Raw genomic sequence first — 24,073 nt, 5'->3', positions numbered from 1 at the left:
AAAACGCTAGTGAGATACATTATCTAGATGAAGTTTCGAGAAGCCATTCGCCGGCCTCTTGGAAGTACGATGACGATGAGAACTTTGAGGTAGCAAAGAAAAACACGTGGAGTGGATCTACTAATGTCCTCAATTCAACGGTTAATCTCGGCACCAACTTCCAGCTGAAGGCGAACAAAAGACAAAAGAAGGGACACTTCGTCGGTGACTCGGCTCCCCGTCTCCAGTCACCAGCAGCGACCACGCCAAGGCGTAATTATCGTATGGACTTTTCCTCCGGGTTAAACCTGTCTGGGTCTTCCCAAGTATCAGGGGTAACATCACCTTCCTTCTCTCCACGGTCTCTCTCAGAGAGGGATCCAGGATGCCTAGACCGATCGTCAGAGGCTGAGACCGCCTCGAGCTTGGGTTCTCATGTTACCTCTGACAGCAGCGCCTATTCTGGATCTTTCTCTACTAGCGGGGAATTGACATACGAGGGTAAAAGGCGCTTGCTACTCGGACAGCTGATGCGGGAAGTCTACTCTATCATTTCTCCGCGTCTGCCGTCTCCTCCCGTGAATCAATTGGGTAACGAGGATTCAACCAACGCCAGGTGGAAACCATCTTCTGGGACAACAGTCAAAGCAACAACATCGAGTAATTCTGGTTCTTCTGGCCGAGAAAAATACAAGAGACTGCCAGATGATCCAGATGGTGGTCGTTCGGGAGGTGGGGATGGCCAGAAGAGGGCACGCATGGATATACCCGACGAGGAAGGGACTGCACGACTTGCATGTCCCTATTTCAAGAGGCATCCACAGCGGTATTGCACTTCTAAGTGGCGATCGTGCCCAGGACCAGGTTGGAACACTGTTCATCGTGTGAAGTACGTATCTTGCTGTTCATTGCACATGTGGTCGTGTACTGATAAACGGCAAGAGAACACATCTATAGATGTCACGCGCTGCCCATAACCTGCCCACGCTGTCATGAGCAATTCCACGATGCAGGAAGTCGAGATGCTCACCTCATGGCAGAAGAGAGATGCCAAATCAGGGAGAGGCCCGCGCTCGATGGATTCAGTCCTGAGACAGAAAAGCAACTCCGTAGCCGCAAGAAGGGAAGTAAACATCTAACAGAAGCTGATAAATGGAGAGACGTTTATCTCATATTGTTCCCTGATACCGCTCTTGAGCAGATACCGAGCCCATGTACGTTTTGATCGAGCCAACCCTTCCGATGCCAAGGCTAATTTTACAGATCTCGAATTCGGCTCCGGCGCGAACACCGGAGATCCAGATTCTGCATTTGAAAGATACGACCAGTATCTGAGACAAGAGCTTCCGAGCAGAGTTCGAAAAGAACTCGAAAGTAAGATCGACAAGGCTTTGGCCCCGTTAGAGGAAAGCTTGAAAAGTCAAATCGTTAGTATTATCAGGGACGTGCAACTTGAGTTATTCGAATCATTCGTTTCGGAGCCAGCAAATCCCTTCAAGGCGCAAGAACAAATGTGCTACATGGATGAAAGCGCTTCACGGGCAGGAAAAAAGCCTGTCTACAACACCAATGAGTGGCTCGAGGGTGAGCTTGAGGCTTTCAAACCTACGCCATACCTGGAAGAGAATGTTGAGGATTTGATTCTGAATTGGTCGCCTGGAAAATATGTATACCCTGAAGCACCAGAAGATGATGGGCTCTTCAGCATGGCCGGATTTAATGGTGGTCCGTCTTCTGCTCAGCAGAGCGCATCAGCAAACTTGCAATTGTTTTCTTCACGAGGGGAGGATTCGGCGTACGCTTCTCTTTCATCTGGATCTTACTTTAATCCTTATAGTGCAAGTCGAGCACATAAATGAGGCTAGGTGGATTACATTCTTCTTGTTACTTGACAATTTAGAAATCCCATCGGGTCCTCAACACGCTTGCATCACGGCAACACGCCGTCTGTTCTACTTTTGGACTTCAAATCTACAACTTGCCGGCCTTCAATTAGATAGGTGTCTATTAGAAGTGCCTGCTCGGCGGATTGCCGCCCTAGCTGATTACAATGCATGATATCGATGATTGGGTCAATCCTCCTTCAGGCTAATCAACCATCTTCTCCTCTGCCTTCTCCTGAGGAACCTCTCCGCCAGTCTCTTCCAGAACACTCGTGCTCTTCGTGACCGTCAACACAGTCGGCAACGCAAGAATCAGAGATCCGATACTTAAACCCCAGTTCATAGCAAGCTGCGTCATGGCACTCGCACGCTGAGCATTGATCCTCCACGCCATCGCACCTCCAGCTGCTTGGAACGCCTTGTAAGCGCCAACAAGAACAGCGGCCCGGCCGGGGGAGTTGGATTGTGTTCCCATAAGCCAATAGCAGTAGGACTGCCACAAAGAATCGTAAGCGCCATAGAAGATGTACAGGAAGATCGGTCCGGTAGAGAGGGAGCCCTGCGTGTAGTCGATGTCTTGGATGAGACCTTGAGCGTGACGAGCATCCTGCCACTTCTGGAACGCATATCCACCACCCCAGATCGCCATGCCAGTGACGAACAACACAACCCATCCGAGTCTGGCACGTCCAGGGCGCTCCAGCATAGGCAGATCGAGAAGAACGCCAATGACAAGGCCGCCGACCATCTGCGCGAACCAGTACAAGGCTCCGTTCAGCGATCTCGTCCTAATATTGAACGTCATACCGTTCACATCGTTCTGCTGGTACGAGTAAAACACATTGGCGCAGAAGAACAACGGCAACATGCACAGCACCCTCCAATTACACAGCGTCGCGACAGACATCTCCAACATGCCCTTCAGGCTCTGCTTCTCCGTCTCGGTGGCGGCGTGCAGCTGCGCCAGGCGGATGCGCTTCGGCGAGCAGATGAAGAGCCCCAGGACCCAGCCGACGAGCATGATGGTCATCAGCGCAATGTACGTAGCGTCGTTGACGGTGCCGGTCGTGGAGTGGAAGTTGAGGCCGAAGGCGGCGAGGGAGCCAACGCCGCCGCCGAGGTTGAAGATGATCCAGAAGACGGCGATGGCGCGGCCCTTTTGGGACTCGTGGACGTAGGTGGTCATGATGGCGCCCTGGACGATCCAGATGAAGGAGGAGCCGATGCCGAGGACTGCGCCGGCGGCGATGACGAAGGCGCCGTTTGCGTTGTCTGGGATGGTTAGCGGGCCTTGAGGGGTTCGGGAAGTAGTTGGCTTACGGTTGAAGCTGAGGAGACTTCCGCTGTATAAAGCATAGGTCCAGCCGCCCATAAGGAAGCAGATCTTGGGGCCGACGAAGGAGAAGATGGGGCCGACGATGAAGAGGGCGGCTACTGCGGTGGTTGAGAGGAGAGCGACGTTGGCGTTGGCTGCGACGGTTGAGTCGACTTGGCCGGAGCCTCCCAGGCCTGAGAGCGCATTGAACATCTACACAATCAGCATAAATCCCCGTCAGACTAATGTAGAGACTTACGCCTGGCATGCAGAAGCAGATGAAGCTGATGAGGAGGATTCTGTGGCGAAAATTAGGACCAACTGAAGAGTACTCGAGTGCTGCCAACTCACTGTGTCCATGGATGGGAGTACAATCTCATCATTGCTGATGATTCCTTGTTGTCGACATCCTCATTGCTCTCGACTTCGTGTGGCGTCGCCACGGAAACTTGGTCTTCGCCGTTCATGTTGCTGACTCTCCTTGACTGAAATCGACTGATCGAGTCTTTGTCAGGGAAAGCAGTCGCCGGCGCGTGACAGAAGGTAGATAAATCCTCAGAAAATCACAACGAAACTCCAACACTCATGCTCAAACAGGAACCTCAAGATAGATAGGCAGATGACACGAAACAGCAACGTTGAAGTCGGAATTGACGTTCCACGGTCGGTCCACCCCTATCTCTCTCGACAACAAGAGTTTCCCTCGGGAGAACACGCGACCACCGCCACTGGTTAACCACCCGGCCCCCTTTTTTCTTACACCATTCAGCACGGTCACAGCGGGGAAAATCTTTCTCAGCAGCCAGCAGAGATAAGCTGCGGGTGCGTTCGTGTTTTTCTCCGCACAATCCGATCTTCAACCAGGGATCTGTGCGGGTGAGCTGAGGTCCCAATTCGCCTTCATGATTCGTCGGGCACCCAGCCATTGATCCCGGGAAACTGGGTCTACCCCGTCGAGCGGTGCCATCCGCTGCAAGGGACGAGCGCGGTTTCCGGTGGGAATGGGCGCAAGAAAAAAGTGCCAAAGGAGGGAGGGTCCCTGAAGTTGAGGCTCCGCACGGTGCCCGGTGTTGCATGCCGCTTTCCTCACCGATGGAACGTGACATTGAGGCTTGGTGGTGGTGGTGGTGGTAACGACATGACGTCCATCGTCCAGTATGCCGGCGACGACTTCAAATGTGCGGTTGCTCTTGTTTGAGAGTTGTTGACTCCGCCATGAATTGCCTTGCTTGAGTTGACAAGATGATTAGAGTAGTCTTCGACACTTTGCAACATGAGATGGTCCCGTCGGTGGCGTTACCGGATCATTGATTGAGGCGTTCCGACTTTGACCTCACGTAGCAAGATGGGAACATACATACTGCCATCACAATGCCACCGCGGAAGACTCATGAAAGATACCTAGTACTCAATTGGAAGATGTCACTCGCTTATGCAACTGCCGATTTGCAAGGCGAAAAACAAAAAAGCAGACTCATTACATCAGCGCTGAGCGCTCTTGCCTTCCGGGTTACTTACACAAAAGTGGGGCCCATCAATAACTCTCACATCAACCACCAAAACATATCACGATACCTCGCAACGCAGGCCTCATTTTTCAACTGAGCCGCCACGCAAAAAGCACATTTAAGAGATCGAAAAAAAGAAAAAAAAGAAAAACTATTCAACGCTCATTGTGTTACTTGGTAACACAACCCGCGCCACCCGAGTTTGCCGACCACAGGATAATGAGGACTCGAACGGTGGTACTTGTGATCCTCATATGCGGATAAGGGGAATGGGGAAGTGTTCCGCTTTGACCAACTGAGCCAAGTGGCTCGCATCAATGCTGAACCTGTGGTGATGGAGAAGCTGTCCTTTTTCGAATAAGTAGCTCTGGGCTCTCACTTGGGAGGTCTGGGACCGTGATGGGTGAAGAGAACTGTCAAGGTCGGTGGTGGTCTTAGGGAAGACAACAAAGGTGAATCCGAGTTGGGATGAAAGGTCCTCACCGAGTCGTGGAAGGTGCGGTTCGCGGTGGGTGGGTCCAGGCATCAGTTTTCCCAGGTTGATTTTTCCATTGGGAAAGTGCGGGCCTTCCGGGTTAGTTGTCTGCGGTCTCCAGGAGATAAGAGATGTCGAGAATGGGAAATCCAATGCCTGATGGCCGGAGAAGAGGAAGAGGATCGTTGCGATTTCGCGACGACTTCGGGGGAACGTGCCGCGTATTAAGGAGACATTTTATTTGAACGACTATGTTATGGGAACGTTACCTTGGCCCCGAATGATAGTGTGAGTGGACACATACTCAGGTCGATCGGGTTAAACCCTACAGCCATGACTCTGCTACCCCGTGGGGACAACAACGTCGCACTTAGAGCACTCCACTCCTGATACTTCCAAATCAAGCACTTGGTAATGTATCATGAACAAGATCGTGTCAAAAGAGACGTAGCCAACAGAGAAAAAGAAACATTACCCCAGACTTCGGCCGCGTTCCAGAAAGACACGGTGCGGATGACCGGCAGGAACACTCACTCCCGTCCCCTCGGAGCCGACAATGACAGCCGACCACGAGCCGGATCCGGATGTTAACGGGTGCCAAAACGGTTACATATTGTTTGAATGGCATTGGAATGACATTGTCACATCTCAAGACGGTCTGCAGAAAACGGCACTTCCAAGCGAGCAGACTCCTCACATATCAACCACTCAATAGATCATCGCCGCTACACCTGCATCGCCTGTCATCAGACCATCCAACAACCTGCACCAACGGCCGATCTCCATACGCTCACTCCCCGCCGTCCAAAACCGCAAGGACCAAAAAAGGTGAGTTCTGACTTCGTTCCGCCCCGGATGCATGCCGTCCGACACGCGGCTTACCCATGCTACATTCCTCGCTCACTACCAGACAGCGAGACAGCCCATACCTCGCACCTCCCCTCCAACGGCTTTCCGCACGTGGGATGTCCGCTGCGGGAAGAGAAATGACAACATTGGGTCCTCAAGGAGGGTGTGACAATCACCTTGCATTTGGCGACGAGCATCCCTGAAACCGTCGAGGCCAGCTTCATCGACCTGTTCTTAGATGCTCTTTCAGCATTGCGGCCGCTGAGTTCAATATGTTTCCGCCGCTTCATATGCGACTGGCGGCCCGGCGGCTCTCGAGCCGGAGCCGCTCTCTGTTCTGCTGCTCCAACATCCCTATTGGTGGGCAAATTCGATAACATCCCTTCGGCAAGGCTTCCCATTCGTCGATAAGCAAGATCCTGTCAAGTATCCTATCTCCCCGTCAAGATCGTCGGGGGAGCGATGTGCGGACGGTAATACACAAATCGAGACGCGTGGTTTCTCTCTTCCGAATCACTATCCGTAGCAGATGGAAGGCAGTCCTGAATCAAGGTAGAGTGAGAAGCATTGTCCAGAACCAGCTTCATGGATTGGAAGTCTCGACCATTTCCTGAGGACACTGAACACTGTTCGTTGACGAACAATGCGGATGAGTCGCAGACGAACAAAGAGCGTCGTTATGTACAAGATTGACGGTTTCAACTACGAAACATATCGATGAGACAAGAACAATGTCGCTAATACCGCCCAGAAACATCTTGAGCGAGAGCAAAATAAAGGCAGGAAGCCATCCATAAATAGGCGCCGCCTTGTAATGCGGAAGAAACAGAATTGTAGGTACACAACCCTCTCAATCACGCACAAGGCAAAAAAAGGCCGCCCGGTAAGTATTCCACACTGCAAACGGACACAATGTGCGAGGGAACAGCAACCACAATGTCCTGCGGTCACACCCTCCGCTCTCGCCTCCGAGACTGCGGCAAGGGGGCCGACTGCAAAGGCGAGCTCTGGAAGCCCGCCTTCATCGACGACAGCTGCGCCGCGTGTCATCGGCCCATGCACCTCCGCGACAACCGCGCCCTGCACGAGGCTGAGCATGCTATCCTGATGGCTGACTATCGCCAGGCGAAGAACGATGGTAACGGCGAGGAAATGCTGCGTTTGCACCGCGCCATGATGGCACACACCCGTCTATCGCGGCTCCGGAACTTTACTGTAAGCTTGACGCGCGAAGAGCCGCTTGGCGATGTCAAGTGGCCCAAACCAGAGGGAGAAACCGGCAATAATGCACACAATGATGGTGCTGGCGGCTCTGAATCAAGTAGCAGAAGCTGAATGAATTGCGGACTGGGTATAGATACAAAAGTCACAAAACCGCCGAATGAAGAATCAGAAACGCCTTGCTCCCTTTTGATGCCACGTCTTGACGCTCCGTACTCACAGTATCCCAGTTACCAAGGCCCTGTGAACTGGTTGTTGAACATCCCTAGTCGTACGTCACTTGGCCCCATAAACTGCGCCATCTCCCACGCCGATGGCATGTATGGACCCTGGGCCATGGCGTCCTGCTTTGACTGGTTCGCGCTGACCTGCGCCTGCGCGTCCTTCTTCGCCTGGTTGAACTCCTTGACGCGTGCCGTGCCCAGCTTGCCGGCCCTCCTCTTGTCGGTGTTGCACCGCAGCAGCGGGACCTGGATGACTGCTCCGAAGATGTCTCTGACTTTTTGCTCTGGCTGGTTGTGCCGTTTCGCCACCTCTTCGAAGGGGAACACGTTGAGACAGGTGTCGGCGATGTCGACGATGATGTGTTTGGTGGTAAGCTGCGGTGGGTCTGTCGCCTTCGGGGCGGCGGGTTTGGCTGGATTTGTAGAACTGGGTGTTTGGAGGTAAGGATTCCTCTGGCTGGAAGAATAGGTCGGAGCTACCGGCTGCGTTGACGTCGGTGCCATGGGAAGCATGTGCCCGGCTGACTGCTGGGCTGGCATGCCATGAGAATATTGCTGTTGCGGGAGAGCGAAAGCGCTGTTCGGGCCCGCCATCATTGATTGTTGCAGCAACGGGCCGTACATGGCGCCAGCCATCGGGTTGGCGTAGGGGTTAATGCCGAGCATGTGTGGCCAGTGTTGCTGGATTGTGGAAGATGGCATGGAAGTTTGCGCTGCTCCTGAAACATTGGCGGTAGAAGGCATCGCGGCTGTGGCAGTCAGGTTTGCTGCCTGGGCTGCCTGGCTCGCTGCTTGTTGCCGTAACCTCGCCTCCAAACATTGCCGACAAGGTCCTTTGGCTCCTGACGCAGGTCGATCGCCGCAGGAGCCAGCTTGAGTCGTGCCATGGGCGGAAGCATGCGCTGGGGTATGGGCTGGAATTTGGGTAAGAGGTGCCACCGGACTAGGGTGAGGAGTGTGATGGTGAGTGTGGATGTGAGTATGAGGCTGCACTTGTGGTGTTGCGGTCGTGTTTGGTGTCTTTGCCGGGCTTTGGCCTCTCTGGAAATCCAACAATGGAACAGTTGATGCTGGTTTGGGGTCAGCTTGAGCACAAGGTTGGTTATGAGTGACTGTTGTCGTCACGGTTCCCGTCGTGACCTGCTGCTGCCCATTCGTGGCATCTAACATTGAAGCAGCATCGGGCTCAGGGATGAAGTCAACAGCGCCAGCCAGAGTTGAATCGACGGTGCTTGTGTCCTTTACAGTCTCAGTTGGCATTTGTATTTCCGAACTTGGTTGGGTCGGCGTACCTTCCGCTCTCACTGTTGGCGGTTGAGAGCCCATACGGGCCGGGCTGTTAGTCGGGTGAGCCGATCCGGGAAAGCCAGCACTGTTCACCACCGCTCCACCGCCACCACTCAGCCCATTCGTGGGCCCAGGCGCCGGACCGTGATGCTCGTCGAGCCGGAGCATAGACGGTTGGACGTGCTCCGGTAGTGTCTTGGGTGATACCGGCGGAGAGCACTGTGGACCAGATGACGGCGCGGTCCAGAACGACTCAAGATACTGTGATCTCTCCGGAATCGGGACCGAGCAGCCTCGCGTCGGGTCTATGTCCATCGCGTGTGATGTTGACGACGGATCGACCATGCCGGTGCTCCCTCTTCGCTCCGGTTGTGACTGCACCGCAGTGACTGCTGCATGCTTGGGAGGCTCGGGTGGCTGGTGGTTGGGGGCGGGAACCGGTTGATTATCCGCGGGGGGCGGTGAGTGTGTTATGGTTGGTATGGTTGGAGGTGGCATGATGGGTCGATAGGTGTCAAGCCTCCTCTTCTTGACCGGATTAGAAGACACAAACTGGACATCATCGTCTTCCCTCTTGGCTGGCACGACTGGCTGAGTAGCAGGGGCGGGCGGTGGTGGCGGTGGCGGTGGAAAGACTTGAGGAAACATTGGAGGAAACATCACGCCTTGATGGTGGTAGTATGTGCCGTCCATCCTGAAGAGAAATGAGAGAATTGGTGTCTTCAGAATGCGGGTGCGGGAACGGATGCAACATTGATGAGACGGAGGGATGCGGGTAGTTTAGTTGATAAGAATGGCCAAGCATCCATATTTGAACCCTGTCCCGAACAGCTACAGCTCTTGCAGAGTGTGCTGAGTACGCATGTTGGAATGACGGGGCCCAGCACGGTTAGCATTAATTAGCAGGCCATGAACAGCAAAGAGAGAAGCCAAGAGAAGAGTGCTGGCATGTTGCACGGTTTGTCTTTCAACTCTTGTCTTTGGCAGACAGCCGGACGCTAGCCCGGTAATAAAAGGGAGTATTCACACCAGCTCTGCGTACTGTGACAAGCACCTTGAATCGATGCCACTTTTTTTTTGGTGGCCCTCAGCATGCAGATTGCCACCTGGGCGGTGGGTAGGGAAGCAGCATCAGGTGGGTGAATGGGCCCCTAGCTGTGCAGAAATACTTTGCCAGCTCGCCTCAGATAAAAGGTGCCTTTTGGGCTGTTGTTGTTGCCAGCGCCGCTGCTGCTCTCTGATTGTCTGTAAAACTGCAAATGTCGATGCTGAGAGCAATGAAAGTGGTGAATGCATCCTTGTGCAGCACCAGACACACACCCCATGTCGTTTTGGCTAACCGAAGACCCCGAGTTTGAAGGGGCTGACTGTGCACATTAAGGGCCACTGGAGCTGGAAGGGGGAAAGCGATGGAACATCGAGATGAATCCACTTGGTTCAGTTGAGAGAGATGTTCAGGGAAGATGATGGCTGCAGACGGAAGTGCGACCGAGAGTCGATAACGTTGCCCAACACTGTCTATGTCCTGAGTGATGTGAGGGATGCAACATCCCTCCAGAGGCACAGCATTGAGCAATGAATGGAGCACTGGGTGTAGGTTGGAAATAGGAGACCCACAATAGCTTCCAGAGCTGATGTAATTGGCCTGAATGCGCAGCCAATGACTGAAAAGGTGGCTTGACCGTTTGCCTCAGCCTCATGGTCAGCCTCAACTGTCTTTCAAGGTTGGGGCCGGTAGCTCCTGCCTACCTTGACTCCCCACATCGCGGGGCACCTTCCATTGACACCCGTGGACGCAGCTACCTGCAACCTTGCGAACTCAAACAGCGATTCCGGCAACCGAATCTTTACATCACCTCTCGAGAACCATCGACGACACCTACCGCCGCATTTACAGACTTCGCATGGTCGCGACACCACAATAGCAACACAACATCACGGCGACGGGCAGATCCCCGCCCAGCATGGCCTCTTCCACCGAGAACCCGCTCATGTCGAGCCAGAAGTCCTCGGAGCTTCAGGCAGTCCTCCACCCCCTCGTTCTCCTCACGATATCCGACTACATCACACGCCACACGCTGCGCTCCCAAGAAGGCCCCATCGTCGGCGCCCTCCTGGGTCAACAGAACGGCCGCGAGGTCACGATCGAGCATGCCTTCGAATGTCACCTTAAGCAAGTGCCAGAGGTCGACGGCGGCTACCTGCTAGATGCCGACCGCTTCGGCCGAAGATTAGAGCAGAGTACGTTTGGTTTGATATTCTGAGATTGCCACTGCTGACTCCCTCCTAGTGAAGCTTGTCCACAAAGACCGCGGCCTCGACCTTGTTGGCTGGTACACCCTCCTCCCCTCCACCGGCCCGACCCCGACCATCCTCCCCATTCACAACCAAGTGCTCGCTGATTTCAACGAGTCCGCCCTTATTCTTGGCTTCCACCCACAGGAGGCTCTCTCTACCACAGTTGGCGGCAAGCTGCCTATGACGATTCTGGAGTCAAACTACGAGGTCGACGACGCCTCGAAGGCTGCCAACGATGGCGAGGACAAGAAGATGGAGGACGGCGACTCCAACAAGCTCAAGCTTCGCTTCCGCGAGCTTCCATACACTGTCGAGACGGGCGAGGCCGAGATGATCTCCATGGACCACGTCGCCCGTGGCGCCGGCAATGCCACCGCCATCGAGGCCCCCAAGGAATCCAAGCCCAAGGTCCAGCTCGTCGAATCAGGAGGCAAGCGTCGTGTCGTAGTGCCCGAGAGTGCTGACCAGGACATTGATGGTGCGCTTTCTCCTGAGGAGGAAGAGATGATTGCCTCCCTCACGGCGAAGGCCAACGCTGTCAAGATGCTTCAGGGCCGTATCCGCCTTATCACGTCTTATCTCGAGCGGCTACCCTCAGAATACCTTCCGGGCGTGGAGCAGCAAGAGCCAGCAGGTGAACACACGACGCCATCACACACCATCCTGCGCCAGATCCAAGCTCTTGTCAACCGCCTGGAGCTCGTCGTCCCATCCGACGTTGAGAACTTTGAGAAGGAGGTTCTCTGCGAGGAGAACGACGTCGCCATCGTCTCGCGCCTCAACGACCTTATGCAGAGCATCAGCGGCATGCGTGATCTGGGCAAGAAGTTTGGCGTTCTGGAGGTGGCCAAGAATAGGGATCGCAGGGCTGCTGATTTCACCACAGCTTACTCCGTAGGCTCATCTGGGTACAATGTTTCTGGTGTGGGCGACGTCTTCATGTAGGCCGGGAGGAAGTCGCAGGCAAAAGAAGCGGATGGACAGAAGCTTGCTCCGGCGGGACAGAAGGGTTAATTCATTGAGAGGCGTTCCGGGGGTAATGTAGACATGATGATACGCGCAGGGGTCCATATCAAGCCCCGACGAATAAACACCATACTTCTCATGCTTTTGCTTCCCTATTGACTGCTCTGACATTCCTCTATCTCATTGCATGACATACATTTGTCGGGTTCAAGTTGATTGGTGTGTAATGCTTCAAACAAACTGCATTTTTACTATACTCATTTACCCAGGATTATTTTCCATTTTGTGTCCCATCCAGCCTGAACCACTTGAGAAATCTATGACCAACGCTTATTTCCACTCCACTCGCTCCTCAACCTCGAATCCACAATCTGGCCCCGGCCGAAAGACGTCGTTTTGAAAAGAAAAAAGTAAGCAGAAATGTCTATCTTGGTATCAATCATTCATATTCATGGCCGTAAACTTGAAGCAAAGTCTGCAGCTTCAGCTGAGGAATAATACTCCTCAAAGCAGCAGCTTCATCTTTCTCTTGCTGTACCTCTTCAGGCCTCGATGACAACCTTCAAGACGAGGTTTCCTTCATCATCGCACGTCCTGCTGGCCAGCTCAAACGCCTTTGAGGCATTCTCAAGGCCCTTGAACCTGTGCGTGACCATGTCGTCGAGGCGGGGAAGGCCGCCGTTGCCCTTGGCGCAAAGCAGCCGGACGCCGGTGGGATAGGTGTTGGCGTAGCGGAAGATCCCAAGGATATCGATTTCTCTCAAGTGTGCGACGGACAGAGGGAGGGTCTGCACCGGAGTGCCCATGCCCACCATGACGACCTTGCCGCCGGGTCTCGTGGCGTAGAGACTGGTGTGCATGCAGACTTCCTTACCGGTGCACTCAAACGTGACGTCAACGCCGTCGTCCTCTGCGTCCATCTCCAGTTCCTCGGGCACCTTGGTGAGAGCGAGGATGTCGGCGGCCAAGGCCTTGGCGCCGTCGAATTTGCCCTGGACGCTTTGGACCGAGAAGATGCTGGCGGGCGTCATGACGCCGGGGTCTGCGGGGGTCGAGGTCCCGGAGCTGTTGTTGTAAGAAGAGCCGGGTGCCGGGACGACGTAGCCGTGGGTAGCAAAGCCCTTGGAAATGGCGTAGTTGACGCGGCCGGCATCAACATCGGTAATGGTGACTTGAGCACAGCCAGCTTGACGGGCCATGGCCGCGGTCAAGAGACCGACTGTGCCAGCCCCAATGACAAGAGCTGTTGATCCAGGCTCGGGCGTGGCTCTGTTGACGGCGTGGATGGCGACGGAAAGGGGCTCGAGGAGGGCGGCCGCCTCGTAGGACACGTGATCTGGGATCTTGTGGCACCAAGCCGCGGGGTGGTTGATTCTCTCTTGCAACGTGCCTTGGTAGTGAGGAACACTTTTGGCGCTGGACCTGAACTTCATCTTCTTGCAGAGGTTGTACCGACCCTTGCGGCAGATGGTGCACTGTCCACAAGGGACGCCAACTTCGAGAGCAACACGATCGCCGAGCTTGAAGCCGGTGACGAGGGGCCCGATGGCGACGACCTCGCCAGAGGACTCGTGACCGAGAGAGAGCGGGTGGCAGGCGCAGAGGTCTCCATTGGCGAACTTCTTGTAGTAGCTGACGTCGGAGCCGCAGATGCCGGTTCTCTTGACAGAGATCTGCAGCTCGCCAGCGCCTGGCTCTTCAATGGTTCTCTTCTCCTAGACATGTCGTTAGATTTAACGTCTCAAGGCGGGGCGAGAGAGGACGACAGGCGTAGGGATACGACGTGATCAACGTGGGGTCATGTGTAACATGCCCGCGTTCTCCACGTCACAATACCGAGAGGAGGAGTGAACATACCAATCGCAGATCTCGCGGACCATGCAAGACAGACGCAGTGACGGAGGAAGATTTGGACTTGTAGACGGGTAGTTGCATTGGTGCCGCCTCGCCTGTTGCAACTGGAGCCATCTTGAAGGTAGATGACGCTTGCGGCGTGGGGTGAAGCGTGGGATGTTGGTCTGATGATGGGTTAGGGTGGTGAAGGGGCTTGGCCCAACTGCCTATTAGGGAGGGCTAGTAGAGTGGGATTGGCCCAGGTACCGACTGAGGGGCGCCGTCAATGGAGATGCTGAGGATAGCGAGGCACGGCCCTGGGATTCTAGAGGGGACCGGCGTGGGATGTCTCAAGGACTGATAGGTTGACTTTTTGGGGGTCTCCGTGGCTGGGAGTAGCAGGACCAGGAAGACGTGGAGGATGTGGCAGGGTCTCCTCGTGGGTTGGGAAATGTGAGAACCGAATTAAAGGGACGAGACCATGTGGCAACGAAGGGGGGCTAGATCTTTATCACTTTATAGAACAAAGTGATAGTGGGAAGAAGGGTGCGAGTTTACGATAGAGAGCAGGAGAACTTTGGCCCGTAACCGCCCTCCCTTAAGTAGCTTTGCTGGTGAGCGCGGCTCCAGACGTCTTTGATGGTGAATAATGCTCATGGTGGTGTCAATCAGTGATTAGCAAGTTGTCAGGGGTTTCTGGGTAAAGGAGGAGACGGAAGAGACCTTGAGCCTTGGGCAGATCGAAATGGGGTCTTGACGAGCAGCGCAGCCAAGTCCACCCAACCAAACACCGCCCAGTTATCAGAGCCAAGCTAAGAGCTTCTTCGTACATGTAATTTCGGGAAATCATATGCAAGAGACAGCTGGCTACGGGCCCGCCTCAGCCTGTGCCAGGACAGCCCTTGACTGGTATCGGCCTGGGATGCAACGAGAAGAGATGAAGGGGACGACAACGTGTGAGAAGCACACAGCAGTGTGGACGGTACATGAGGCGAGTCGGCAGGGGACGGGAGGCGGGACGGCGTGAAGGTGGCCGCATTTGGGCAGCATTGTTGAAGCTGGGCAAGCAAGCAGGCGTGAGGGCATGGTTGGAGGTGATGGACTGATGGACATGCTTGAAGAGGAGGTCGGACGGAAGTAACTTTCTCGTCTCTTGCGGTGAATGGGGACGTCCCGCTGAACCATTCCGAAACTCTCCAGATATGGCATGGATGGACCGCCTGCGAAGCAGACTAGCGGCTGTCGATACCTAGGATGGTCTGGATGGCATCAGTGCGGTGACAGTTGTCGGCATGCATGGCATCCAGCAACTCTGCGAGCCACATGCACGATACCCTGTTTGAAGCTTTCGCAGCCCGCGATGACGAGCTACGTCTCCCTTGGGCTCGCTAGTCGATGTATTGGGTGAAGACCCAAGTAGCAAATTGCAGAAAAGTTCGCTTGTCATTGTCTCGAGGCGTGTTCAAGAAGCAAAGGCCACATGCATGTGTTAGGGCTCGAGGGAGAGGTGGGCAGCTAAGGCATGGTCGTTGAGGTACCCGGGAGGGAGGGCCCGAAAGAATATGGAAGAGCCGGGATCATGAGGTGGTGGGAGGGGTAGCAAGGAGGGGAGTCACTGTAACGGAAGTGCGTGGTCAAAGAGGGAGAGAAAATGGCGAAGGTGTGAACAGGGTAGAAGCCGCAGGCGACCTATGATCTGCCAAGGGGTCTGGACATGACGGGACAATCGTGGGTGAAATGCGAGAGATGATGGCAAGCTGTTGCGGCGGATGTGCTGGAGCAGCAGGTGAAAGAAGTTGAGAAGACGGTGAAGATGGCGAAGGTCGGCATCCAATGGACGAGGTGGCCCGGTTCCGAATGGCGGAAGAGAGACAGGCCTGTCCATGTTGTAGGTTCACGGGGAAATAAGGGCCGTATGCGCTGGACGGAAGAGCTGTGAACAGCGCCGTTGCCGACCTTGGTTGCCACAAATACGCGGTATCGACAGAGAGGATGCCGTTGCCCTCTACGGATAGCCTCCGTTGGCCATCGTCATGGATCAGGGACCGGGTATTCGAACTAGGCCGCCGGATGATGCAGGTTGTATGCGCTCTGATGGAGTTTCTCAGTTTGAGCGAGGCACCGTTGGATGGCGTAGAAGAGGGGAGGCATGAATTTTGAATTCTCCCAGCGACTTATTGAGCCGTCCGCCTGCCGGTCTTCTGTCATTTCGTACTGTTGAAGAAACAACGTTCTTACCCGTACCTGCCTTGCAACATTCAAGGTTTGCAACGATGATGGATGCTTTCCAGGTCGTTGAATTACATAAGCAATATCGAAGAGGGTGTTCATCCCGTGCAGGGAAGGAAACCCCTGCTAATCCTGGCCCGGTCAACTTTCTTTTTCCCCAATCCTCGGTTCCAACGTCCGGCTTCAACGGCAGCAGAGCGACAATTCTTCAATGCCTTGGGGACCCGATTCTATCAAACACGAAGAGTACATTATCACGACGAGCCCCAGGACCGCATCGCCCAGATTCTTGCTCGATGCGCATACGGGCTGTCTCCTCTGATAGGAACAATCATCGAGCGCATCCTTTTTTTGCCGCCGGCTTCGCCTCTTTCTTGCGTGCCCTCTCAACCGCCAACCGGCGTTCTAGAATTGGGGATCCCGCCCTTGCACCATCACGCATACCGTCGTCACCTACTGCGTCTCGAAGGAAGTGGTACAGCATGGTTAGGCATTCTGCCCCGTATCAACCACTTGCAGCGCACAATGTCTCTACCTTACCTTCCGCGGAACGCTTGCATGCTTCCAGTACTTCAATGACATTCGCCCGTCTCTCCCAGGCTGCCACCCTTGTTATCAATATCGAACGATGTTCCCACTTAGTCGATCAGTCACAGAAGCACAACTGCGAGATCTTCGCTGCACCCACCAATATGCGAAGCCTTCCAGCTACGCTGTCCAACCCTGGCTGAAAGCTAGCTTTCGAGGTTTTCAATTGCATACACTTCGGGCCTATCTGTTTTCAAGGACGTTTTACTTGGCTTGTTCCCATTTCATGCCTCCGAGGTGCCCAGAACTGCAGGCAGTACCCCACTGTGACGACGACGCAAGGTCCCTAGCCGTTGCAGCTTGCCCCTCCTGACCCTCGCAGCAGTGGGTTCGGATCCTGGCAAGCCATCCTTGGGAGAGCTTTGGCGAGCATTGCAGGGTGCTTCGGCGGATAAAGACCTCAAAAAGAGCTTCGTCCAGCTTCAAAGTTTCCCGCCCAGGCTCTGAACGGAGGCAGAGGCTCAGTGCTTTCGATGCTCCGTCGGAAACGTTGCCGTCTTCGCCGACATTCTCCAGATGCGTAAAACGCAGGTAGATCAAGAAGGTTCCCAAGCGCTGAGGACTGGAACTGTACGGTAGCCTTGGACGGCACTCAACGATAAGTTGCAAAACCCTGTCCTGTCCTGTTCGAGACGAATAGCGAGCCATTTGCGGATGCACCGCATCTGCAACTGTCATTTTACCGGCCCTATGGCGAGACATCTGCACATGGCTGGTGCAGGGAAGACCTCTCCCACCATTGACAGCTCCTCACTAAAAACGACAGTGGAGATCCTGTGCACCTTAACACGCACCTATTGCATACCTACAAGGCGCTGATGGACCTAGACCGTATCTACAATCATGGCACAGACGACCTATCCGCTGCATCGCCGGCGAGCACCTCTCTAGATGAGGTGTTCTACTCCTTCATCCGGAGAGCTCAGGCCTCTGAAGCGAAAGCTGTGTCGGCGCAAGATCCGTTTCTTGGGCGTCACTCCGTTGCGACTTGACCAGACTTTGGCCTGTCCATTACGATGCGGCTAGGACTTGGGGGAAATCGAGCAACTGCAAGGAATGCCTTGTAACCGACCTCAACGGCACCTCGCAAGCATCATCCTCAAAGAAGTTGGAGAACAACCAATCTTGGAGAAGCCCCTGTCTGGTCTCACGCAATCGGATCACACAACAGCCACCGCAACCTGGGACCCTTGCAAGTCAGGTCCCTACAGAGGAGAGTGACATCTCTCCCAGGCCGATGTCAGTGAAGCCATATCTGAGATGTACGACTTGAGAATTGCCTCCGTGATACGCACCGAACCCTAGGCCAACCGATCAGGTCGTCTGCCATAGATTCAAAAGGATGGACTGGTCTGGACAGCTCAATTTTTCATCTTTGACTTATTCGTTAAGTTGACTACAGAAAACAGCATGAAAGACGATCAGGGTAACCAAACAACCAACCAAAGAGGAACCATAGGAGTAGCATTTGGTGTGCGTCGCAATTTGCCATTGTTCTTTTCCACACGACGTTTGAGTCATACAAGGAAGATGCGCCATGCCTACACATCAGATGAAGGATTGCAGATGCCAGCCAACATACTCGACTGCCGAGAGTATGGCAATAAAAGAAGACAGTACATATACTTTTATACTGGCAACATGCAGGGCAAGCGTCAGAGCCGAAGCCGGCAATGTACTCAGCACGAAACGCACCTGTCGGCTGCCATACACACAGATGCCTTGCTCAAGGGCCAAGTCAAATCAAGCGGTGAAGGATTCATCGTCATCGTCGATTCCCGTTGTCTCGCTCGCTGTTATTGCGAACCTCGGCTGCATGTCTTTCATAGTGAAGGAAACCCTACCATATCATCGAACCGACATTGAGATGCCGATGCTACTTGGGCAGACTAGCATCACTCCGCAAACGATAACCTGTGTCAACCTAGAGGAAACTCTGATGTTGGGGATCCAACTAACACATGCCCATGTTATTTACACAGGCTTCATCTTTCTGGCCGTAGATCTTACTTACGGTTCGTTGTCAAAAGAGATCCCAAGACTACTAGCCGGCGATGTACACTTCTCCGTGAGGTGCCACACCAGCCACAAACCATTTCACATTCAAAAGCCGCTGCGGCCTGCCACATTGCGTAGGTAGCTGCCTCATGCTCACGCCAACTCATCGCGAAACACAACACACCAATCCCGAGAAATCAAGTTATCAAATGGCTACCACATGCCAAAAGTCGATGCTGCATATCATGGCTTTTTTCATGACAAAATTCCCAACACCCTCAAGAAATCACGAAAAGCAGTGAAACAATATCTGCGTGCCATCATCTCACCCGCATCGCAGCCCTCATCAACAAAAATTCTCGTTTTCTCCCTCCTCCTTTCCCCTCACACTAAAAAAAAGCCACAAAACAAAACACATGTGAATATTGTCCCCTCGTCACAGCAAATCAATGAACATATTCATCACGTCAAATCCGTTCCCCGTTTGGTTTTAATCTCACCGCCAATCGATCAGGCAAGTACTCTTCGAATTGGAGGGGAGCACGACGGGATGCGCTGCAATGCAGTCAATAGACAGACAAGATATGGGAGACCGGAAACAAATAGCAGCGAGAGAGTGTGTGCACGTATGTGTGCCGCACCACCAAGCAGACCGTAGAGAGAGGCAAGTACATCCGTTCTTGGACGATGCAGTGCGCTGGGTGTCCCATTGCGCCCACCTTTTCCCCTCCAGCGTCACAATCATGGGCTGGCCTGGCCTGGTTGGAGGTGCCGCCTCCAACACCATCACCACCAACACGATCAACACCACTACCACCCGGCAAACGGACACCGAGTCGCCCAGTAGTTGAAGCCATCTCCATGTCGCCATATGCCGTGACTGCTATTTGCCGGGCTTCATCTTCCGCACATGTCGGTGTCATTATGAATGCCTGAGGACGAAAAAATGAAGAAGACAAAAAGCAAGGCTCATACTTGGGAATCTATATGTATGGGAGCACACATAAGGCGGTTACAACATTACGAGGGGTTTTGTGTGAAGGGTAGCCTCAGTCCATGGCCGTGACGGTTTGGGGTTCGAGGACATGCCGCCCCCTCCCCTCCTTCGGACACGTTTCCGTGACCCGTCCTCCGCAAATACCAGGTCGCCCAGTTCACTAGAATGTGCTCGTCGCCAATCGGCTCGCCGCGTTTCTCGCATCCACCCGGTCCTCGTCGTCTTCTTCCGCCACACCGGCCAGATTCGCCCGGCCAGCCGCTGCGCCAGCGCCACCCTTGTTCTGTCCTGCACCCTGCCCGTCGTCATTCTCTCCGTCCTCGGGGACGCCAGCCATAAGACTGCCAGACACGCTGCGGCTGAGGGCCTGGTCTGAACGTCGTGGAACACCGCTCCATGCGTCGCCCTTGGGACCCTGGCTGGCCGCCAGGCTGGCCCGCCGGACGGTTGGGTGAGCCTCGCGCCCGAGACGGCTCAGACCGCCGGATGCGTCAATGGATCGGATATCCGGTCTCACGCTCTCCAGAACGGCAAGCGCGCGACGTTCCGCCTCGATCTCGCGCAGGACGTACTCCCTGATGCTGAGCCGCAGATCCGCCGCGGTCCTCGCGAACCACTTTCGGCGCTCCTGCACGAGGTTCTGGGTGACGCGGGTCGTCTTTTGGTACAGGTAGGTCTCGTTCTGGCGCGCATCATCGAGTGCAGTAATAGCCTCATCGACCTTTTCGCGTCTGACGTTGGAGCTCGCCTTGAGTCGGTCCGCGGCGTTGAGCTTGCTGCGTGTTTGCTCCTGTGCTTGGAGGAACTCGCGGATGAGAATTTGGCGGTTGGTCAGAGATTCCTTGACGACAAAGGCGTCCTGGGAGTGATACTGGAATGGGTCACCAATTGTCGTAGCTTCTGCAGTGGCTTGTGCGGCGTGGTAGTCGCCAACGGTCTGTACGATCTTGCCGAGCTTTCGGTAGGCGTTGGCGAGTCCTTGATGGGGCTCTTGGATGGTCATGGAGCCAAGCTTGACGCCAAAGTCGGACTCAGCCAATCCGAGTCCTGCGCTATGTCAGACCGGTGAAGGGGATGCGTTATCGGGTGGTTGACGTGGACTTACCGCGACGAGACTTGACCAGCTTATCGACCTTGTGGCCAGCGTCCATAGTCCCCAGGTAAAAGAGCTTGACGATTGGGCGAGCTTCTTGCAGCTCCGGGGTGTCATCGGGTGGAGGGGCAAACTGCTTGAGGATCTTTCTGCGGACGCCGGTCGCAGGCTGCTTCATCTTAACCATGGGGCTGTAACCAAAGTCGCTCTCAACAAATAGCACCATCTCGTCGTCCCTCATGAGAACCTCGTTGCTGCACACATAGTTGAACCATCGCTGAAGAAGGGCCTTCACCCGAGCTTCGTCTTCGTCCGTTCCTGCGCCGGCCGATGTCACCGCGGGAGGCACGGTAGGTACCAGACACTCGGGGTTCGCTGAGATCAGATGTTCGGCAAGCTTGACGAATTCGGAGTGGAATCGGCGGACATCGCGGTACTGCGTGGTGCGGAATCTCGGGAGGTTTGTCTGCGGCCGCAGGTTAGTCAATCGTCCATCCACAACCAATGTGCTACTGGGCATCTCCTACGTGAACATCGAATCGCAAGATGGGGTCCTTCTTTCCGGTCCTCTCGAGACCCGTGATCTTGGCCTGGAGCCTGTACTGGGGCTGCTGAGGCTTGCGCTGCTGCTCCTGACGGGCCTGGCCACCCGCGCTCTGTGCAGCTTCTCCTTGTTCTTGCGACTTCTGAGGCGTCTCGGGTCCCGCCTCGCCGCTTGTCCGGGCTGAGTCGACCTCGGTCCTGGACTCTTGCGTTTCCACCTCGGTCGCGGACTCGGTGCTCGTCGCGGTGTCGGGTCTCCTGAACTCGCCGCCGAAGCCTTCCTGGTCGCCGTTTCCGGGGTTGGGGCTGTAGCGGAAGGGGGAGCCGGGCTGCTCACCACCGAGGTCCCCGGCGATGGAGCCAAAGGTGGTTTGATTCGGGTTGGGCGAGGAGCCGGGAGAGTTGCCCCAGGGCGATGCGCCGCCCGGGTTGTCGTCGTGGGAGATTGCGCTGTAGTCCATTGTCGGTGGGCGATGGTCCTCTTGTCGTCGTCGTTGTCGTTTGTTTTGGGGAGGATGCGTTTGCGTAGTTTACGGGGTTATGCGTGGAAACGGAATCACGACTGGCCGACAAAGCCGATGCGGGGAATGCGGGAGTAGACGTCAGTTGGGGATTCCAGACGTCAGGCCATCCATTGACTGGGCCGGCGACACGGATTCACTGAGATAACTGTTATTTGGGAACAATTCCGGATACACGATGGGTGTGTGTAAGCTTTCGCTCGACGGTATCCGTTCGGGGGTAGGCGGAGAGGGTCGAGGGAGCGTGTGATGTTGCCAGACCGGGGAGCTTTTCTCCACGCAGCTGCCTTGAATTGGCTCTTACGAAGCCGGCGGGCAGCAGAACCTCAGGTACCTGACCCTACGATTAGGCTGCGCAGTACCGTACCCAGCAGGTGCAGGTGGTGTAGCGCCGACCTCCGTGAAAGACAGGACCTGTCGTTGATAAGTGGGGCATTAGCGATCGCTGAACCAAAGCTCGGGCCCGCTCAAGAAGGCCTGGAAAGTGACGACACACACGCCGTCTCGCCGTCGCGCCTAACTCATTCTGACAGCTTCAGCTCCGACCAATAGGGACTTTGCGTGGCACGACGAACACGACCAACTTGATCAGCCTTGCGCGCAGGACAATCCGTGGTGCGAACAGGAAGAGGGGGAGGGAACGAGCCGATTGACGCGCCGAAGAGAACGACGACTGCGAGCGCACATCCACACACAATGGCGCACATGACCAACCCGCTGGCCACCGCCGAGCAGCTCTACAAGCGCAACACCTTCAGCTCTCTGCCGGCCGACCTGCAGGATGTCATCTTCTACGCGACGCAGATCTTGACACAGGCGGCCGGCGTCCTGCTGGACCTCCCGCAGTCGACCACCGCGCAAGCCAATGTCCTCCTTGCGCGGTACTGGCTCGTCGAGTCGCCAATGGCGCAAGAATTCAGCGTAAGCCATTCACCACACTGGCTTTGCTACTTCTCGTCGCAGAGACGCTAACACACTGCCTTCGCCAGGACATCTCCGCCGCTGCAATCTACCTCGTCTCCAAAATAGGACCCCTCCCACGCTCGACGCGCGACCTATCCAACGTCTACGCCTACCTGCTATCCTCCGCATCACCCCTTTTCCGCAGCGAACAACCCCCAGATCTCAAGACCAACCGCCCGGACCCGACGACGTATTACCAGACGGACGGGGAGTACGCCGCCTTCCAGACGCGGATGCTGGCCGCCGAGGCGCGGCTGCTGTGGGCCCTGGGCTTCGACACGGCGGTCTCGCTGCCGCACTCGCTCGCCGTGACGTACCTCCAGGCGCTAGACTTCCTCGGCAAGCCCAAGGCCGAGGTCGCGGGGCGCGTGATTGCGCACCTGAACACAGCGCTGCTGAGCCCGCAGATGCTGTACCTCACGCACCAGCCCAATGCCCTCGCCACGGCGGCGGTGTACATCGCTGCGCGGGACGTCGGAGCCAAGATGCCCGAGGTGGCGTGGTGGGAGGTGTTCGATGTCGAGCGGGAGGAGCTCGGGTTCCTCGTCGTTGGCTTCCGGAGTCTGGAGGGCTGGGTGAGGAGTGTAAAGGAGACCGGTTTGCTGAGTGCTGGCATGATCACGAGGGGTGTGATCGAGAGGGAGGCCAGGCGTAGGGCCGGCGAGGGAGATGAGGAGGATGAGGTCATGAGGCTGATGGACCAGAAGACTGCATAGAGATTTGCATGGCGCTTTGAAATAATCTACTGTGAGAAAAATAGACTGATACCCATTCCCATTCAAACTTGACCGCTAGAAATGGCCCTCTCTGGGTGTTCAGGGGTAGGCTTAGGTAGGCTGCGTCCTGTTGGGGTGAAGTTCTCAGATGGCTAATCAGAAAGGCCTTAACGATCCGGGATGGTATAAATGCAAAACAACAACACCAACAGGGCAAGCAAAAGCAAAAGATTCGATTCGAACCTTCAAGCTCCAGCAAGTAGGGTTAGTGTGATGACCAGGGCGCTAACACCGCTGTAGATCTGACCACTGGGCCATTTCGCCCTCTCGGTGTTGAAAACGCTCACTTCAAATATCACTAAGTCTCCCCAGCTGGTGGTATTAGAAATTCATCGCTGCCTTTAGATAATCTCCCTAGTGCTGGACCGGACGAGGAGCCAACCAAATGGAAGGAAGGAAAAGGATCACCAACAGGGATTGACTGGAAACCCTCCCACATACTAGAGCAGCCAAAAGCCTGCGAAGAAAATGCTGTTCGATAAATTCGTTGCCGTGATGAGGCATTGGCTATCCGACGTTCACCGATG

General features: G+C 55.1%; 8 protein-coding genes across 8 annotated transcripts; 3 read left to right on the top strand and 5 right to left on the bottom strand.

The window, feature by feature from the left end:
• Positions 1 to 2,067: 2,067 nt before the first annotated feature.
• Positions 2,068 to 3,644, bottom strand: CGCS363_v008363 (UNC93-like protein; the record flags this gene model as incomplete). The annotated part of the gene is made up of 4 exons (XM_036640212.1): positions 2,068 to 3,134; positions 3,183 to 3,390; positions 3,437 to 3,476; positions 3,529 to 3,644. The coding sequence occupies 4 exons, from the start codon at positions 3,642 to 3,644 to the stop codon at positions 2,068 to 2,070; spliced, it is 1,431 nt and encodes a 476-aa protein (XP_036495174.1).
• Positions 3,645 to 6,945: 3,301 nt separating this feature from the next.
• Positions 6,946 to 7,344, top strand: CGCS363_v008362 (uncharacterized protein; the record flags this gene model as incomplete). The annotated part of the gene is made up of 1 exon (XM_036640211.1): positions 6,946 to 7,344. One exon carries the CDS (start codon positions 6,946 to 6,948, stop codon positions 7,342 to 7,344), a length of 399 nt encoding a protein of 132 aa, XP_036495175.1.
• A 116-nt stretch (positions 7,345 to 7,460) lies between these two features.
• Positions 7,461 to 8,198, bottom strand: CGCS363_v008361 (uncharacterized protein; the record flags this gene model as incomplete). Its single annotated transcript, XM_036640210.1, has 1 exon — positions 7,461 to 8,198. One exon carries the CDS (start codon positions 8,196 to 8,198, stop codon positions 7,461 to 7,463), a length of 738 nt encoding a protein of 245 aa, XP_036495176.1.
• A 454-nt stretch (positions 8,199 to 8,652) lies between these two features.
• On the bottom strand, positions 8,653 to 9,239 carry CGCS363_v008360 (uncharacterized protein; the record flags this gene model as incomplete). The annotated part of the gene is made up of 2 exons (XM_036640209.1): positions 8,653 to 8,693; positions 8,747 to 9,239. The coding sequence occupies 2 exons, from the start codon at positions 9,237 to 9,239 to the stop codon at positions 8,653 to 8,655; spliced, it is 534 nt and encodes a 177-aa protein (XP_036495177.1).
• Positions 9,240 to 10,705: 1,466 nt separating this feature from the next.
• csn-6 (COP9 signalosome complex subunit 6) lies at positions 10,706 to 11,984 on the top strand (the record flags this gene model as incomplete). The annotated part of the gene is made up of 2 exons (XM_036640208.1): positions 10,706 to 10,982; positions 11,032 to 11,984. 2 exons carry the CDS (start codon positions 10,706 to 10,708, stop codon positions 11,982 to 11,984), a joined length of 1,230 nt encoding a protein of 409 aa, XP_036494534.1.
• A 563-nt stretch (positions 11,985 to 12,547) lies between these two features.
• On the bottom strand, positions 12,548 to 13,973 carry SORD (Sorbitol dehydrogenase; the record flags this gene model as incomplete). The annotated part of the gene is made up of 2 exons (XM_036640207.1): positions 12,548 to 13,720; positions 13,863 to 13,973. The coding sequence occupies 2 exons, from the start codon at positions 13,971 to 13,973 to the stop codon at positions 12,548 to 12,550; spliced, it is 1,284 nt and encodes a 427-aa protein (XP_036494533.1).
• Positions 13,974 to 19,810: 5,837 nt separating this feature from the next.
• Positions 19,811 to 21,747, bottom strand: vps17 (Vacuolar protein sorting-associated protein 17; the record flags this gene model as incomplete). The annotated part of the gene is made up of 3 exons (XM_036640206.1): positions 19,811 to 20,697; positions 20,756 to 21,209; positions 21,271 to 21,747. The coding sequence occupies 3 exons, from the start codon at positions 21,745 to 21,747 to the stop codon at positions 19,811 to 19,813; spliced, it is 1,818 nt and encodes a 605-aa protein (XP_036494536.1).
• Positions 21,748 to 22,503: 756 nt separating this feature from the next.
• On the top strand, positions 22,504 to 23,486 carry Ccnl2 (Cyclin-L2; the record flags this gene model as incomplete). The annotated part of the gene is made up of 2 exons (XM_036640205.1): positions 22,504 to 22,728; positions 22,797 to 23,486. The coding sequence occupies 2 exons, from the start codon at positions 22,504 to 22,506 to the stop codon at positions 23,484 to 23,486; spliced, it is 915 nt and encodes a 304-aa protein (XP_036494535.1).
• Between the last annotated feature and the right edge of the window lie 587 nt (positions 23,487 to 24,073).

This window comes from Colletotrichum siamense (assembly GCF_013390195.1).
Source record: "Colletotrichum siamense strain Cg363 chromosome Unknown KSG_Cg363_contig05, whole genome shotgun sequence".
Taxonomy (NCBI): Eukaryota; Fungi; Ascomycota; class Sordariomycetes; order Glomerellales; family Glomerellaceae; genus Colletotrichum; species Colletotrichum siamense.
Note: the sequence above shows the minus strand (reverse complement) of the source record. Positions and strands in the feature narration are given on the sequence as shown.